This window comes from Condylostylus longicornis, unplaced genomic scaffold (assembly GCF_029603195.1).
Source record: "Condylostylus longicornis isolate FDR11 unplaced genomic scaffold, ASM2960319v2 ptg000153l, whole genome shotgun sequence".
NCBI classification, from domain to species: domain Eukaryota; kingdom Metazoa; phylum Arthropoda; class Insecta; order Diptera; family Dolichopodidae; genus Condylostylus; species Condylostylus longicornis.
This window is the reverse complement of record NW_026578121.1, coordinates 662,074-680,275: the sequence shown is the minus strand read 5'-3', so window position 1 is coordinate 680,275 and position 18,202 is coordinate 662,074. Positions and strand designations below refer to the sequence as shown.

The 18,202-nt window shown below is 25.0% G+C and overlaps 1 protein-coding gene across 2 annotated transcripts in view; it reads right to left on the bottom strand.

The window, feature by feature from the left end:
• LOC129615876 (putative uncharacterized protein DDB_G0282499) overlaps window positions 1-14,852 on the bottom strand; it is a 37,366-nt gene extending 22,514 nt beyond the window's left edge. Inside the window, exons 1-2 of one of the 2 annotated variants that reach the window (XM_055531280.1) lie at window positions 14,744-14,852; window positions 14,325-14,492 (exon numbers count right to left, since the gene is read on the bottom strand). In XM_055531280.1, coding sequence (XP_055387255.1) covers window positions 14,325-14,385 — 61 coding nt within the window. In that variant the 5' untranslated portion in view covers window positions 14,386-14,492; window positions 14,744-14,852. Of the gene's footprint in view, window positions 1-14,324; window positions 14,493-14,701 lie in introns of both variants that reach the window. The other variant, XM_055531279.1, reaches the window with a different exon arrangement.
• Between the last annotated feature and the right edge of the window lie 3,350 nt (window positions 14,853-18,202).

Below are 18,202 nucleotides of genomic sequence, written 5' to 3'. Positions count from 1 at the left end.
ATGTGGGATAATGTGGTCTATCTGGCGAAAAACTCAGATCAAAATTAGAAAATTAATCAAAACAAAGTATTTTTCAAACAAAATTAATGATCAGAAATGGTCGTCAAAGAGTGGAATAACCCATATATGATTAATATATTTTAATTCATATTAAATTTTTATAATATACCAAATACATAATTAAATTTTTCAATTAGAAAAAAAAACCTATAATATTTTATTTTCTGTATTTCTTTCAATTACAATTTAATTAAAATGAATGTAATCGGAAATTTCATTATAAAATTCTTTTTTACACGTTATTAAAATCATTAAAAATCTTTTAATGATCATCTCAAATTTATTATATTTTTTATAAAATAGCACAAATTAGATTACAGACAACTTTTACGTACTCACTGTGATTAATTAAATCCATAAACCATCCATAATAATCTTATAATTTTGATTTCTATTATCAAGTTTTAAAATCAAAGTGGTGCTTTTCTTAGAAATTAATTTCTTAATAATTATTTTTAACCTTTATACTCGTATACTACATATACTTACATATAGATCTGTTCTTAGAATAACTATATACATGATTTGCTTGTCTCTTAAATCTCTTTATTAGTACCTACTTGTACTCAACACCGGTCAACAAATTAATATATTCTTCATGAAAATAATTTCTATTGAAATTACAACTACACCAATAATTTAAATCATTGTGACAACCACCTTTCATACATAATTATATTATGTTAAGAAAAAAAACAACAACAAATTCAATATTTCAAGATTAAATTTAAGAAAACACAAAAAGTCAATATGTTGTCATATTTGACATAAGACCTTTGATAAATTTGTTTCCATTTTTTAATCTGAAATAAATAATTTTTTTTTCAGAAAAATTAAAAATTAAAATAAAAAACAACAAAATTTCATAAAAGCTAATTTAACATTATTTTTTACTTAATTCTCAAGAAATAATTTTAAAATATAAATAACAAAATCTACTTTTAATTCTTGGAATTTAAATAAAAATACGAGATTATTTAAATATGTAAAAATAATATACACACAAAAATTGATAATCTTCAAATAATTATTATAATACACAAAAAATATCAAATACCATTAAGAATCTATTTTACCTTACTTTTTTTTACAAGCTCTAAGTTATGTGTACAAGTTATGACATATAAATGTTCGAGAGGCCCTGTTTAGAGTTCGCATATGTAGTCTGTTCTTGTATCCGTAATATTGATGTAGATCGTATTGAGGTGCTCACTTCGTTTTATTTTTCGTGATATTGATTGGTCGAATCCATTTGGCTTGTCCCCTTATAAATGTAAGAGTTATGTGACGGTTCTGGTTTTATTAGGTCGTATTTCTTACAGGGAGAATTCCAGAAACTTAAGGTTAACAATATTCCGCGTCATAGTACGGGTATATAAACCAATGATGCCTATGTTATACGAAATAAACTTGTATTCATTGGCTTTTGTATAGTGCTTGAGGCCAGACTTTACGGTAGCATTGATATTGTTTAATTTATTCTTAGTTTATGTGAAGCTTTCTATAAACTCACCGTGCAGTAGTTATATACGTTTGGTTTTGGTTGTTTAATTTTTTAATTTATAACATTTTACATATTAATATTAAATTAATACTCGTACTACTGATATTGTTTTTTCCTTGCCCTTCATCTTACCCTACCCATTCTTTTTCATCTACAAATAATAGTCATTTTTATTCAAGCCCTCACGACTGCGTTCTCACAGCGGCGATGTTACGGTCTTCCGGGCCTTACAAATTGCTTGAGTTCATCAAGAGTGTGGGTCTCGATCGGGTATTGTAGGACATTCTCCGTGCTTTTCAACACATGGGAGGGGGGAGGCACGATAGAACATTATGCGTCGTCGCCGCAATACACTGTTACCGCCGTTTCAAATTTTTTACATGTAAAAATGACATATAATTTTGCAATTATTACAACAAGAATTATATATAAAAGGGATGAAATACAAAACTAAGAATTCTATATAACATACTTATAGTTTTAATATTCAGTACATAGTACATTATATAAAGTAAAATCTGCAACATAACCTCAATAACAGGTTTTCTGGTTTTACCAATTAAACGATTAGAAAATCATGAAAAAGCCGAAATTAATTTTGTTTTTGAAGACTAATATAAATAATTACTAAGACTAATAAATTTTTGATACTATTTCACAAATTTTGAAAATTAATAACCTAGATTCCAGAACGTACAATTACACATACATGTACGAACGAAAACCGAATACTCAGTTAAAGGCTTAATTTAATAATTAAATTACGTAACATTTATACTCGTATTATATACTTTGTTGCATATTATATACGTCTATGTATGCTCTTAAATATAATTTATAACACGTAAGCAGTTACGGAAATGCGCTTAAATATTTCAATAAGCTTGATTTATTGTTTATAAAATATATATATACATACATATACATACATAATACATTCAATGCATTGTCTTTTAAATTGATTTCAATTTATTCTAATGCATGCACAAGATTTTTTTAAGTAAAGGTGAGATACAAAGTTCAAAGTTTTCAAATTCTAAATTATTTTCATTATAAAATTATAAAATTATAGAGACAAATATGGGGTCATCTTATTATTATTTTTTATTTTGTATTTTTTGCTTTGATTATATTCAATTATATTTTCATACAATAGTTAAATAAAGGGTGATCCAAAATTCATGCAAGATTTGAATTGTGCGCTATTTGTGCATTAAACAACAAAAGTAAGGCAATACGCCTATCAAAAAAAAAATACAGCGTGACAGTTCAGGGTTATTAAAATTGGAACGCTATACAAAAGAACAACGCATTTTTCCTATTGGCCAATATTTTGTAAATAATAAAACTTTTTCGAAAAAAATCATCTTCAACAATAAAGCTCATTTTCATCTTGATGGCTTTGTTAATCGACAAAATTGTCGCATATAGGGTTCAGAAAATTCACAAATGATTGTTGACCAACAATCTCATCCTCAACGTGTGTCTGTTTAGTGCAGATTTTGGGTTGGAGGCATCATCGGACTATTCTTCTACGAAAATGTAGGTGGTCTGACAATAACGGTTAATGGTACTTGCTATCGCGTGATTACATGATAACCCAGATCATGATAGATCATGATAATCCAGATTTAGACAAAATTAGATTGGTACATATTACAAGCTTCTATTGATTTAGTTAAATCAATAATTCTAATAACTATTAATAAATGTGTCAAAATGTTCAATTGAACATAGTTTAATTTGCATTCTTTAAAAACCTAATAAATCTAGCTCAATTAATACCAAAACTAAATTTTCAAAACCTAATTAAATTAACAGAATCTTTTCAGAATTACTTTCGGCAAAAATAATTTCTATTATTCAAATATTTTTTTACAAAATGAATTTACTTGTCATTGCTTGAACAAATTTAATGTATGACTTGTTATGTAATTTAAGCTTTACTCTTTAAATCATAAATCACAAACCATATGCAATACTATAAGCACATAAATTATAACTTATGTAAGTGTTTCCACATGCCAACATCCATGTGAGTATACGTACATATCACCGCATCTCAATAATTTTTAATTGAAGAATTATCAATTACATGAATACCTAATAAATAATTCCAAGAATTTAATCATTAACAAAAATATTTATCTAATGTACTATCGTAATTATTAAATCTTATTAATTAAAATTATATACAGTAGTGATAACTTTTACGTAATAATATTGTTGTTGTCTTTTAACACTAAATATGACTAATGATGTTATGTAATATTGATTTAAAATTCACAAGATGTACTTACATATGTTCATATGTATATGTAAATATTTAAAAATTGAATTTATTCATTATTTTAGAAAATTTATTTTACATTAACACATACATACATACAACATATATAAATTAAATATGGAAATTTATTTGACACGTAATAGCTGTTAATTTTCATATTTTATAATATCAGTGTTGACAATTTAAAATGCAATATTCTTTTATTTATTTGTGTATATGTGTACAGGTGTGTCATACTTTTACAGTAATATGTAATATTTAATGGAATTTTAAATGATTGAAACTGAAAATTTAATTTAATTAGAAAAAATATTGTGTTTTTTTTTTATAGTCTTCAAAATTTAATGTCAATTTTAATTTATAAAATTTTCTTTATTAAGCTAATAAAATATTTCACGAATTTATCAATTTGCATAAAATATATATATGTATATAATAAAATTAAATAATAAAAGGTGGAAAATTTAAAAATAACAAAATAAAAAGTTTTAGAACTTCTAAAACCATATGAAAAATCTATAACAATATTGAAAATCAGATTAAAATTTTGCATTGAAAAAGTTTTTATTATAAAGAAAATTAACAATGATGTTGTCAGTAAAAGTGTTACCATACTAACAATAATAAAGTGACAACTGAACATATTGCCAAAATTGTAAAAAAATATATTTTTTATACCCTCATGAATACCTTCATGAGGGTATAAAAAATATACTTTCATGAAGGTATTCATGAGGGTAGCCAAAAAACGAATAACGCAATCTACACCAAACTTTCACAAATTATTTGTTTTCGGTCAAGGATGACTACAATTTTGTAATGAGACGAATTTGAACAAAACAGGTTGGTGTATAGTTGCCATACAACTCCAAAAGCAAATTTTAATTATTTGAGAAAAAAATAAAGTTAGGTTCATGAAAATTGCCAATTGTATGACCTAACGATAGGTCGGATATATGCATGCAGTTTCTATAGAGTGGTTTGACAAGTTCGAGTACTTGATATGAAAGCTAATTCTAGATATTTCAAAAACAAATTCTAAACTCAGATTGTCAAGGTGCATGGTATAATTCGGTCGGTTTATAACCACTGAAGCGTTTTTACTTGTTTTAGTTTAGTTTTGCTTTAAATGAATTCAATATTCAACTCACAATTGAATGAGAAGTTGACAATTCACCTTATTCGTATTTCTAATAAAAATGAAATGTGTTCAAACATTCTCATATTTAAGATTATTTTGAAATTTTATCAAAGCAGAAATTTAATTTTTAGATATTTTTTCCATATCAACCAGTTTAATTTTTTAAATGGAAATATGCTCTTTAAAAGCCCATTTTTTCTCAATATAATAGTTAGTTTTAGTTTTTTTTTGCTTTTTTATTAGTAAGAGACGAATCAGTTAATAACAATAAAATTAGTTTGAAATTCTGAATTAAAATTGTTTTTAGAAATTCAGAAGTTCTAAAATTAATAATTTATTCAAAAACACTTCATCCCGACGCATACAAAGCAGGTAAGTGAGTTACTCATATACATAAACGTGAATGGATATTTAGTGTTATACATATACAATAGATCTATAATCGTGCTATATATTTCTTTGTACAACTACATGTAAGTTAAAAGTTTATCATTTAACGCGACTAAATTTTTACATACATATGCATATATAGTTAAGATTTAGTAACATTTGACAAGTTTTATATTTTTTCATATGATGCTTTCTAAACTAAATTTTATTTTACAAACTAAAATAAATTCTTGTTGAAACTATCATAAAAGAGATCTAAATTTGCTTATATATAAACATATATGCATAATATATCATACATGACTTACATCTGTACAGAATTATGCATATACTCTATAAAAAGTGTTCTATAAATATATCAACGTTGTGCATATGAATACAATCTTATATATATAGACACTTATGTATACTAGAGTAAATTCTTTTTAAATATTGCAGTTATTTCTTTGAAAACTTTTGGTAGTCCTTCTTTATTATATAAGCAAAAAAAAAACAGTATTGGATTATAAATGATAAAAAGCAACAAAATAATATTAGAGATAAGTGAGAGAGTTTTCACAAAAGAGAAAGCAAATATTGAATAGTACACAAATACAATAGCAGTAGCATGAAATTGCAAATTGCAGAGAATATGTAAATACATTATATGAAATTGTATACCATCACTCAAAAATGACATTCACTCAAGGTTACTCAAAAATGACATTCTCTTACTCTTAATTATTTAAGATTACTGAAATGGATGATGGAGATTTTGACAAATGTTTGAGCAAAATTAATCCTACTCAGTGTTAGGATATATCAATCTAGTCACAATACTACTTTAGTTCCAAAAGTGCTACTTAATCTAAATTTTAAATGAAAAGAACCAATTTTTATATATAAATGAATTAATTGAATATTTTATGTTTAAAAAAGCCATTTTTTAATTAAAATAGACCTGTGTTTAGCTCATCTTTCAAAACAATATTTTTGACGAAATAAACTGTGCCACTTTTATACTACTTTTTCAATCTAATTTTGGCATCGTTACGGTTTCTACAATTTTGATATTTTTACTTCAGCTCAAGTGACAGGCCTGCCTACAATTCTTTTTTTAAATACTAGTCTTACAATTACGTAATATAAATTTCTGTAAGTATATCTCAACGTCTTCGAAATTATATGTGAACTCTTGGACTCAACTCTATCAATTTTCGTTTTATATTATATAACACAATCTCTATACCCATATCGCGCATACTCAAATAACGGACGTAATTTAAAACTCATAATTTTTTTTAATAAACATCAACAACAAATACAAAACAAAAACACAACAAAATAACTACCTACCAAAGTAGCGTTACGGTATAATAACAACGGTATAATCGCCATAATTAACACAATAATTGATAAAATTATTGTTTGTTTTTGCTTTTTTCACTTATTTCTCATTTATTTTGAATTTTTTAACGTTTCATTTTACATTGTACTTATATTTTTTTTTTGGTATCAATTACAGAAAAATTTTACAAAAAATGTTAATTTGAGATTTTAATTTGATTATTTATAGCATTTAAAAAAAAAAAAAAAACAAGTAAATAAAAACAAAAATATCTTAATATTTGAGACTGTCAGGTCAAATAACGCTAAATTGTAATTTTGTTTTTAGTTCATATTGCATACGTATGTATATATATATATATATATATATATATATGGATATATATGTATGAGTTAATTGTAATAAGCATTTTGTTATTAAACTTAATAACCTGAAACAGAATTTTAAATTTTTGCAATTTTATAATGCTGAAAATTTGCGCCAAATTCTCTTAAAATTTTATTAATTTTATATTTTGCATTTGATTGTTCGAGTTTGCATTCGAGTTTGTGTACAAGAACTAGTTAATTTTTGATTTAAGAAATCTTTTAATTAACCAACTGATTTAAATTTTAAAAGGAAAATATAATCATATAGTTTTAAGAAGTTAAAACCGCCACACCGCATTTCATGAAAGGCGAATTCAGAGGCGAAGTATGAGTTTCAAAATATTTTTACTTGTTAGAGACAAAGTCGAAATCACACGAAATGTGAGGGCCGAAATCGGATTTAAAATCAGTTACTGACTCAGAATTCGAGTAAGTCTTCGGTATGAATATTTCGAAACTTTAATATTTAGAATGCTCAAGCACTATTTATTTAGTATGGAACCCGTCGTTCGATATTAGGTTTGAAATGAAAAAATAACGGAAATCACAGTCATAGTACTAAAAAATTTTAAGCCGATTTTTAAAGTTTTTTTTTTTTTTTATATATAATGGCATAAATAGATTTATATTATAAAAATTATAATATTTATTAAATAAATAATTGGAATGTGGAAAAACGATGCACAAGAGTAAAGTAAACATAATATGCAAACATTTTTGGGGATAGCACAATTTCTTACAAAACGTACACAAACGCTTTTCGAAAAAAAAACCAACTTTACTCATTCACCATTTAAATTGCCACACTTGTAGTAAAAATCTTCAAACAAAAAATATAATTATCAAACCGAATTATACATTGAGGTATGTAAGTACACATTATACGTCATAAATTTTTATTAGTTTTACATGTGCTAGAAAATTACTTAAGTATGTATGAAAAATTTCATTTTTATATGCAATGCAACTAGGTCAATATTCAGAATAAGCAATTTAAATTCTAGAAAATTTTCATATTTTTTGCATCATTAAATTTAATATTATGAATTTTTGAATATTGTAACTTTTTGTTGTTTTTCTTCTTCTCTTTGATTATTTGGAGATTAACTAATTCTAGAAATACGAATGTTTTAAACAATAAAATATGATCTATAATTGCAATATTCCAATATGTGTTAAATTGGCACTTACAACATTTCAACAAAACTCGAATTAACGAGTTATATGCAATATACATATTGAACATGCATCTAAGAATGTTAAAGTTGTATGTGCATTATTTTATAAAATTACACGTTACGTTTATAAATGAAAATTATACCCTTAAGTATATTGCAAATTCACCTACATTTTTTTACTTTAAATTTCTAATTTAAATTCAAACAAATTTTTTTTTTCTACTATAAAAATCTTTTAAAAATTTTTACTATTTTTGTGATTTTTTTGTTATACTTTGAGAGTTTATCAACCTTTATAATATTTTTATTCTTGCAACACGTTTCATTTAAATACTATATATAAGAATTTTTTTTAAAAATGTGTAGAATTTGTAAATTTCTCCTGAATTTTCGATTTAACAAAAAAAAAAATTATACGCTTCCTATTTGTATGAATGTTTTAAAAAATCATTCAAAAGTTACCATTCTTTATTTTTCTTATACAATAATTTTTGTGTTTGTTTTATTCATTAAGAAAATTTTTAATAGAATTAAAAATTCAAATCACGTTTTTAAATGCTTCTTTTTATTTACTCTTTTTTTTTTTACCTGGAAGTTTCTGTATTTATGTAGGCTGCAATGTACATGATTTTTAGTTATGTGAAAGTGATGACAAACCTTAAAAAATATATTGTGGTTCTACATGCAACATTATTTATGTAGGTATGGCTCTGTACTCATATACTAAGACATCTATGTGTACTAAAAATCTAGAAAAAAAATATAGGTGTTTTGTAACCCTACCCTGAAATCTCAATAATTTTACTGTTTTATAATGAGTTTAATAGTGACAATATCAAAAAAAAATAAACAATAAATCAAAGACGAAGGATGTAAAAAAAACAAAACATAGATTGGCAAAAATATATTGTGCAATTATAACACAATAGAGATTTTTAAAAATTTTTGCAAAAATAATAAAGTCTGATATCTTTGATTACAGTTATGAAAATTTTTTTGCCATATTTAATTAACATATGGAATATATGTATAAGTTTATAGAAGAAAAAAAAAGAGGAAAGGCTGAGTTCACCGTGTCAAATCTTTAATACCTGAACTTATTATATGAAAGATTTCATTGTAGTTGCATATGAGAACAATCCTACACTATGAAAATTTTATATTACCACGGTTATCATTTTTTAAATTGAAAACATTGCTTATAAATTGGTTCTTGTGTTAAACAAAATCTGCTATTCAAACAATTTAAGCATTTTCCATTATTTACTGAGTTTTATTCTAGTTGCCGAAGTAGAGCGACAATAATGTTGTTACGACTTGCATTTGACATTCGAACTGGCGATCGAAGTGATACTTGTTGGATAATATCGAAAAACATATGTTTCAGTCATATTCCGATTGTTGTTCTGATGTTATATATGGCGTAGTGAAACGGCATTTTTTTCGAAAAGTATTTAGCAAGTAACAAGCAAGATATACATAAGAAAAATGTAAGTTTTAACAAAAAAAAAAAATGGAAGAAATTACAAGAAATAATAGACTTTATAATGTAATACATAAATTATTCAATAATTAAATTCTTCATTTTAAGTATAAAAGTGACATTTAAAGAGATCAGAAACAGTTGACAGAAGAGCTGTCTCTAATGTTAAATCTTTTGTCTCATGTCATTCGACATCTGGAATACCACATTCCATATGAAGTTATAATTCGAATAAGGCTCACTGTCTCAAACATAAAATTATATTAATTTGTAACTGGTTATTACTAGAAACAATGTTTTATAATTTATTGAGCCTTCTCTCTTCTCACATATAAAGCTGTTTTTAAGTTTATGCGTAAACCAACAGATTAACTTAGACTAATTAAATCAACTTTTAGTATGAAGACGAGCAAGAACGTAAATATATACACATCTAATAATTGATAAGCAAAAATGCATTTATGTTATATAAAATCACATTTTTTAGTGTTACAAACGGAGTAGTAAATTTATACAGACTCTGTTAACATAGTTCCTATACCTAGGTAATAATTATTTAGGTTTTTTGAATTAATGTCAGAGTTAAACCTCATTAAAATGTCATTATTTATATTTCAAAATTTCTACAATTTTGATGTCTTCAACATTGCTAAAAAAAAATCACAACCCTTGATTTGGGAGTTTATTAACTTTTATAAAATTTATAGCGTAAATAAATGCATAAAATGAATTTTTTAAAACATTGTTAGCTTAAAAAATCAAATTTTTTGAGTTAATTCATTTTTTTTGGCAGGGATACAAGAATAACTCAAATCAAAACAGCTTTAATACTTGTATATTTACAAAATTTGATTATTTACTAAATAATTGGCTTTAAAAACTGTTTACTATATTAATAATATTTCTTATTTATATTTTTAGCAATGGTGCTAAGTAATTATTCAAATCAAAAATAAATTTCCCTAATTATCGCATAGTCACGACTCTATACTACTTACTATACACAATACATACATAGTAGTCAGTTCGCTCAATTAAAATTTTTATTAAAATTAAATAAACGTTTAGTAAAATAAATAATATTTTGCTAGAATTAGAATATTTTGAAATTTATTTTATTTGACTAACAATTAGAAATTTTTCGCTATTTATTTACGTTAGGTAACATTCCTTACTATAAAAAAATACTTTTAAACACTTAATAAATTATCCGAACCGGGCGGGACAGAGCGCGTGCTGAAGAAAAATTTGACTCATAACAAATATTATTTTTTATTTAAAAATTATTTTTGCACCTTATTCAAGAACTTTAAATTTTTGTTAATTTTCAGCATCATTAAAATTTTATGGTAAGCCATCTATGTTATTATTTTTGTATTAACAACAATAATTTGAAAATTTAAGAATAATTAACTGGTTTTTATTTTTAGAGATTATTTTTTTAAAAAAAAAAATTGATATTTATGCATTTAAAGTGTGGGTATGTGTGTATGTCAAATTCGCTTTTAGATTAAAATCTAGTTTTAACTGGATTCTTAAAATCATAATACAAACCGGATTTAATTTTAAATTTTTCTTCTTCTCTTCTACTTTAGAGAAAAATTATTTAATTTTAATATTTTTTTAACTTTCTTCCTACACTATTCTCGAATATATTCGAAATCTGTATGCAATTTAGTAATATTTTAATTTACAATATAACAATATTATTCTATAATATTTTATTTTAATTTGAAATACTTAAAAAATTATTAAGAAATTTGGAATAATTTTTAATTAAATATAGGAAATCAAAAAATTAATTTGCTATAATTTCTAAATGATATAAGAAATATGCGGATATTATTGATTATTAATTAAAATATACATGCATAATATATAAATACAATAAATGTAGGTAGAAAATGGCTTATGAACAATATAAAGAACTTATAACCGTAAAACTTTTATATTCATTTTAATTTTTATTGAATTTTTCAACATTTTGACTAAATCTTCTATTGTTTATTTTCATTAACCCTATAATAGTATAATTGATTTTCAAGAAAGTTTTCATAATTTATTACATGTTTGATATTATTTTATATTCCGGAAATAATTGACATACAGTTTCCTACAACCTATAGAATCTAAAATAGTTTTTCTGAAAATTATGGCCGGCCACATCGCACCAAATTTGTTTGTGCAAAATTTTCCAAACCATACGCTAAATAATTTCTGAAATGTAGTGAAATAACTTTTGGAATTGTTTGGCAGCTATCACATGTGCTCATACAAAATCTAAACAAATTTTAACGATTATAGCTACAATTTTACCATATTTGTTTTTACCAAATTTCAGTACTGTTGCTTGAACAGGTTTTAAGATATAGAAAAATAACTTTTCAAATTGTATGGCAGCTACCAGGAGAAATCAAGGAATTTGAGCCACTTTTATCAAGTATAATAAACATAATAATATATTTAGTTGAATTTCAGTACCATAGCTTCTGTAATTTCTGTGATATAACTAAATAAATTTTGAAGTTGTATGGCAGCTACCCGTACTAGTACCACGATCGTATCCAATTTAAATAAGGTTCTGGTATTTACTATAATAAATCATTTGTAAAAATTTGGAAAACTAAGCTCAATTAGTTTTTGAGTTAACATTGGAACGTACAGACGGACAGACATTTTTAAATCGATTGAGAATTCGACGCTGATCAAAAACATCAGACCATTATTTCTTAGCGTTAAAAATGGTAAGACAAATTTAGTATACCCTTCGAATAAATACGTTCGTACGGGTATAAAAATTATATCCTGTTATGAATAACAATTCTAGAATAACGCTATTGTTCTAATTGAAAATATTATAGAAGAACATTCCAATTTGTTTAGATTCTTCATTTTGAATTTATTAAACTAAATAATGGAATTCCATAGATATACGAGCTTTATGTATAATACTTTCTATAATTAATTATACACATACCAATTATATTAGAAACTAATAAATGAATGTATAATAAAATTAATGAAACAATCAACACCTGAACTATAAAATGATTCATTTTCCGGTCGCGTTTAAAAAAAAGAAGCAAACAAAATTCCACTTCATCCGCTTATAATAAATGTGTAAATATTTTTAATCTGAATTTTAAAATGTTATATAGATTTTTTAAAGCTGATCTTTTAAAGAGAGAGAGAGAGAAATATTTAAAAAAAATTTTAACGAGTTTAATTCAGAATATTTTATTTTGTTTAACTGCATAATATTATTAAATTCTTGATATTTTTAATCAAAATTATTATTTTATAGGAAAATAGTTGAAGACACGAGTGAATAAATGTGTCAACTACAGTTTTTAAAGTTTCGAGTAAATTAACCTACTTTCAAAACAAAATAATTTTATTCAAAAGTGTGACATAACTATCTCTTAAACTGAGTCGTTTTTCGAAAAACGGCTCTTTGATATATGAAAAATAAACATATAAAATTTCTATTTATGCAATAACCTCATTTTTGTCAAAATTGTAAATGACACCTTCATTCAATCGTTTCTTCAATATATTATTATCAATAATTAATTCTCTTACAATACATTTTTAACTAATTTAATATTATAAAAATTTAATAAAAATTTATTTTATTAATTTATTTGTATTTCTTGTGAAAATTAATTCTGACATCAATTAAATCTCAATACACAGAATTACTTATTTTCATTGTCATAATAAATTTCAAAAATTGAAGGTTATTAAGAATTAAATTCGTATAATATAATTATGAATTTATAAATTAAATTGCAATATAAAACGAATTGTTGCTGACAATAATATTATGCCCCATATAATAAATATTAATGTATATTTAATTCTCAGAATTTAATATTATTTTAATATTAAGATTCGAATACTGGTAAATTTTAAAATTATATTTAAAATGAAAATTATTTAATAATTGAAATTATCAATAATAATTATATTGGTATACCTATAAATTAAAAGAAAATTACATAAAATCTTTTAAATACAGAGACGATTACCATTTTTGCATTACTGACGATTATTACATTTGACACAAAAAAAAATTTTTTTTTTTTAATTGTAATTTTTATAATTATTTCATATTATTATATCAATTAAATAAAAATTAAATTTATAATTGAATTAATTTTTAATATTCACAATGCTATATACAATATTTATATATATGCTATTGTGAATACTTAAATTTTAATTTTTTGTCAGTATAGAAATTCAAAATAATTATGCGAAGAATATTATGCATTTATTAAAATTAAATATTTTTGCGTATATTTTTTATTTATTTAGACAGTAATATACAAAATAACAACACTTTTATGTTATTAACACTTAATTTCATTGATATTATATTTTTTTATTTCATGGTCATTAGAAGTATTTTGCTATGCCAAAAAAAAAACACCTACTCTTGAAATAAAAATGATTCACAATTAACATCGTGCAATATCAAAATAAACTACAAAAAATTCAATGGGTCGACGTGAGAAAGGCCACAGAGTCCCGACACAAAAATATCAAAATATAAACACATATAAAATTTTTCAACTCACCTGGAATTGCTATCGATGTAGCAATCATTAAAGTAGCAATTAATCCCAATAAGAATTTCATTTTTATTTTATTTTTTTTTTTAAATTTTCTTCTATGAATATTTTATTTTCTGAACACTTCTCTTTTATCTTTTTTAACAGTTATTTTTATGATAACAATTTTTTAACCTACAACAAAAAAAATAATTAATGAATACTAAAAACAAAATTTTTTTTTTTAGAAAAAAATATAAAAATATTTTTTTTTCAATTCACTCTTAATTTTCAAATTTCAAATACAATTTTTGCTTTGACTACTATTTTTTTTTTAAATTAAAAAATTTTTAATTTTTTTCTCTTTTTAATAAGAGACAAAATAAAATTTTAAATATAATTACTTTTATTTTCTATTTAATAAAATTTTATTTTTAAGTCTTTACTTTTAGATGTTCGAAAAACAACTGCGAATATTGGAATTGATCAATTTAATAGAAAAAATACTTTATGGTTATTGAAGTGGTTATACGCTTTAACTGAATTGCCGGCCGCAAATTTATTAAATTTATATACAAAATATAAAATAATGAGAAAAAAAAAAAGTAAAAATGAAAATGAAAAATAAAGTTGATTTATAAATATGTATGTATGTATAGAGAAGCATATATGCATATACATATATACACAACTTATTATGCCATATAACACATATACAAACACATATATTTAATAAAATAATTTAAAGAGCAGAGTAGTACAAAATGAGCAATACAAACATATATTTATATATATATATATAATATCAATATCTATTATAAATATTAATATTATATATGTATGTACAAAGTACCGTATGTATACATATAATGTACATATATACAATATAATATACTTAAACTTTTCCACTTTGCTTTACACACAGTACATTATTATACCCTGCACTTCGTGAAGGGTATATTAACTTTGGTATGGAGTTTGTAACTACTTGAAGGAGTCATCTGCGGTATGGACATATATATATATTCTTGCTCAGCGTAAAATTCTGCGTTGATTTAGACATGTCCGTCCGTCCGTCCGTCCGTCCGTCCGTCCGTCCGTCCGATCGCACGATAACTCAAAAACGAATAATGCTATCGACACCAAACTTTCACAAGTTCTTTCTTTTGTGCCAAGGACGAACCCTATTGTTATTGGACTAATTCGGACAACGGGTTCGGGTAGCTGCCATACAACTCAAGGAGTTTATTTTAAATATTTCGAAAACTAATAAAGCTATAAATATAAAATTTTGTATACATGTGTCCAATTATACTCTACACATGCTCTAAAAATTATAATGGGATAGCTGCACCGGTTCGGTTGGCTGCCATACAACTCCAACAGCAAATTTTTTATATTTGGCAAAATAGTAAAGTCAGATTCGTGAAACTTGGTAGTCATGTGTCCAATTATAGGTCAAATGTATTTCTGAAGTTTTAGAAGAATTGCTTGACAGGTTCGGGTACCTGCCATACAACTCCAGAAGCTAATTTTAAATATTTGGAAAAACAATAAAGTGAGATTCATGAAACTTGGCAGTTGTGTGTCCGATTGTAGATCAGATATATTTGTGAAGTTTTAGTGGAATTGCTTGACAGGTTCGGGTACTTGCCATACAACTCTAAAAGCTTATTTTAAATATTTGGAAAAATAATAAAGTCAGATTCATGAAACTTGGCAGTTGTGTGTCGAGTTATAGGTCAGATATATTTCTGAAGTTTTGGTGGGATTGCTTGGCAGGTTCGAGTAGCTGCCATACAAGTCTAAAAGTTTATTCTTAATATTTGGAAAAATAATGAAGTCAGATTCATGAGACTTGGCAGTCGTGTGTCCAATTATAGGTCAGACATATTTCTAAAGTTTTGGTGGGATTGCTTGGCAGGTTCGGGTACTTGCCATACAACTCCAAAAGCTTATTTTAAATATTTGGAAAAATAATAAAGTCAGATTCATGAAACTTGGCACTTGTATGCCGAGTTACAGGTCAGATATATTTCTGAACTTTTGGTGGAATTGCTTGACAGGTTCGAGTAGATACCATACAAGCCTAAAAGCTTTTTCTTAATATTTGGAAAAATAATAAAGTCAGATTCATGAAACTTGGCAGTCGGATGTCCAATTATAGGTCAGACATATCCGTGAAGTTTCTATAGAATGACTTCACGGGTTCGTGTAATTGCTACATAATAACGAAAGGTGCAGGGTATAATTCAATCGGTTTATACCGACTGAAACGTTTTTACTTGTTATTATAATAATTTTGTATCATTATGTACACTATTATATTATCACACACATACGAGTATACATTTTTTTGTGAAAAAAATTGTGCACATCAATAGTGTATAATGATATTTTTGCTTTAAGAACTTGTTTATTTTGTGTTTCATTTTTCGCTTTGCTTGCTTTTTTTTTTTTTTTAATTTGTGATTTTTTTTTTTATTGTTGAAATGTTAAAAATGAAAATGATTTTATATAAATTTATATTTATTTATACATATTTATAGGTATGTGCATATAAGAATATAATAATATGATTTGTAATAGTAATACAGTCGAATGTGGGATTTAAGGAACAAAAACCTGTCTCTGATAATATAATATCCTTGTCTCTTTTTTACTACAATTTTGAATTTGAATTCCAAAACACCTTGTCGTACAATAAACCTTATTTTTTTAAACATCCCACCGTCTTTAAAGTATTAACCAGTTTTATAATCTTCACATAATTACAAAATCGTTCCTGAACGCTGTCAGAAATCCCAATAAATCTCTTACACAAAGAGCGTAAGAAATCGCACAACATCCAATTTTTTCCTTCTAGTGAAGATCGCAATTCTAGTTTTAGAAGAATTGATCGCCTCCGCAAACCATGGGTGGCTTAAATAGCAAGCCGTTTGCAGGAAATTCGGCTCAAACGTCATAATAAAGATCAAATCCTCCGCATTTTTTAACCCACAAAGCCATAATTGCGCAGATGACACAACAAACTATTAACCACACTGAGGACACCCCCAGGAGTTCACAACCAGCGTATACCGCTTAGAATTACCTGCACAGCTATGCTCACAACCATGCGATATGGCGACAATTCGACCATAATTGAGGTACGAGTATTGTTGAAAGCGATTTCTACATCCATAAAAGCAGCCAGAGTAACTTTATTTACTCCAAGAACTTCTCGATTTTAGAGCAGATCTATAACGGCGTTCTGATGCATAAGCAGAGTACTTGCTGTTAGATAAATTTCTCTAATAAACCTTTGTACAATTCGATGCAAATACATATTCGGCTTCACTATGCGAAAATTTTATTTTTTGGTTATCAATTGCGTTTACCTAGACTTTACGGTTCTTAAAATATTCTCTGTAGTACTAGTATATTATAAAGAAAAAATAGTGATTTTTCGTGATTCAACCGACTGATATTGTATTTAAAAATTTTTATTTTTATTTTTAATTTTTATTTTATTTTGTGTAGTATATTTGACGATTGTCATCATATAAACGGCAAAATATAAAACAAAAAAAAAAGATTTAAAGATACAGACAGGTACATTTATACACTCTCCTATTCTATATAGATTTATAATAATACACAAATGTAACACATGTATAGTATTATAAAATCGCCATAACCATGAGAATCTATAAATTTACGTTTAATATGCGGCTTCTTTTAATAGTTTCAATTCATTTTATTTATTTATTTGCGATTTTTGTTATTTAAATTTTTTTTTCTCGCTTAGACTATGTACAAACATTCATACTTACATTTGTTATTCATTATTTATTATTCGCAAAATGAAATATAGGTAAACAAGCTATTAAATAGAAAGAGGGGGCAAAGGTATAAAATTAAAT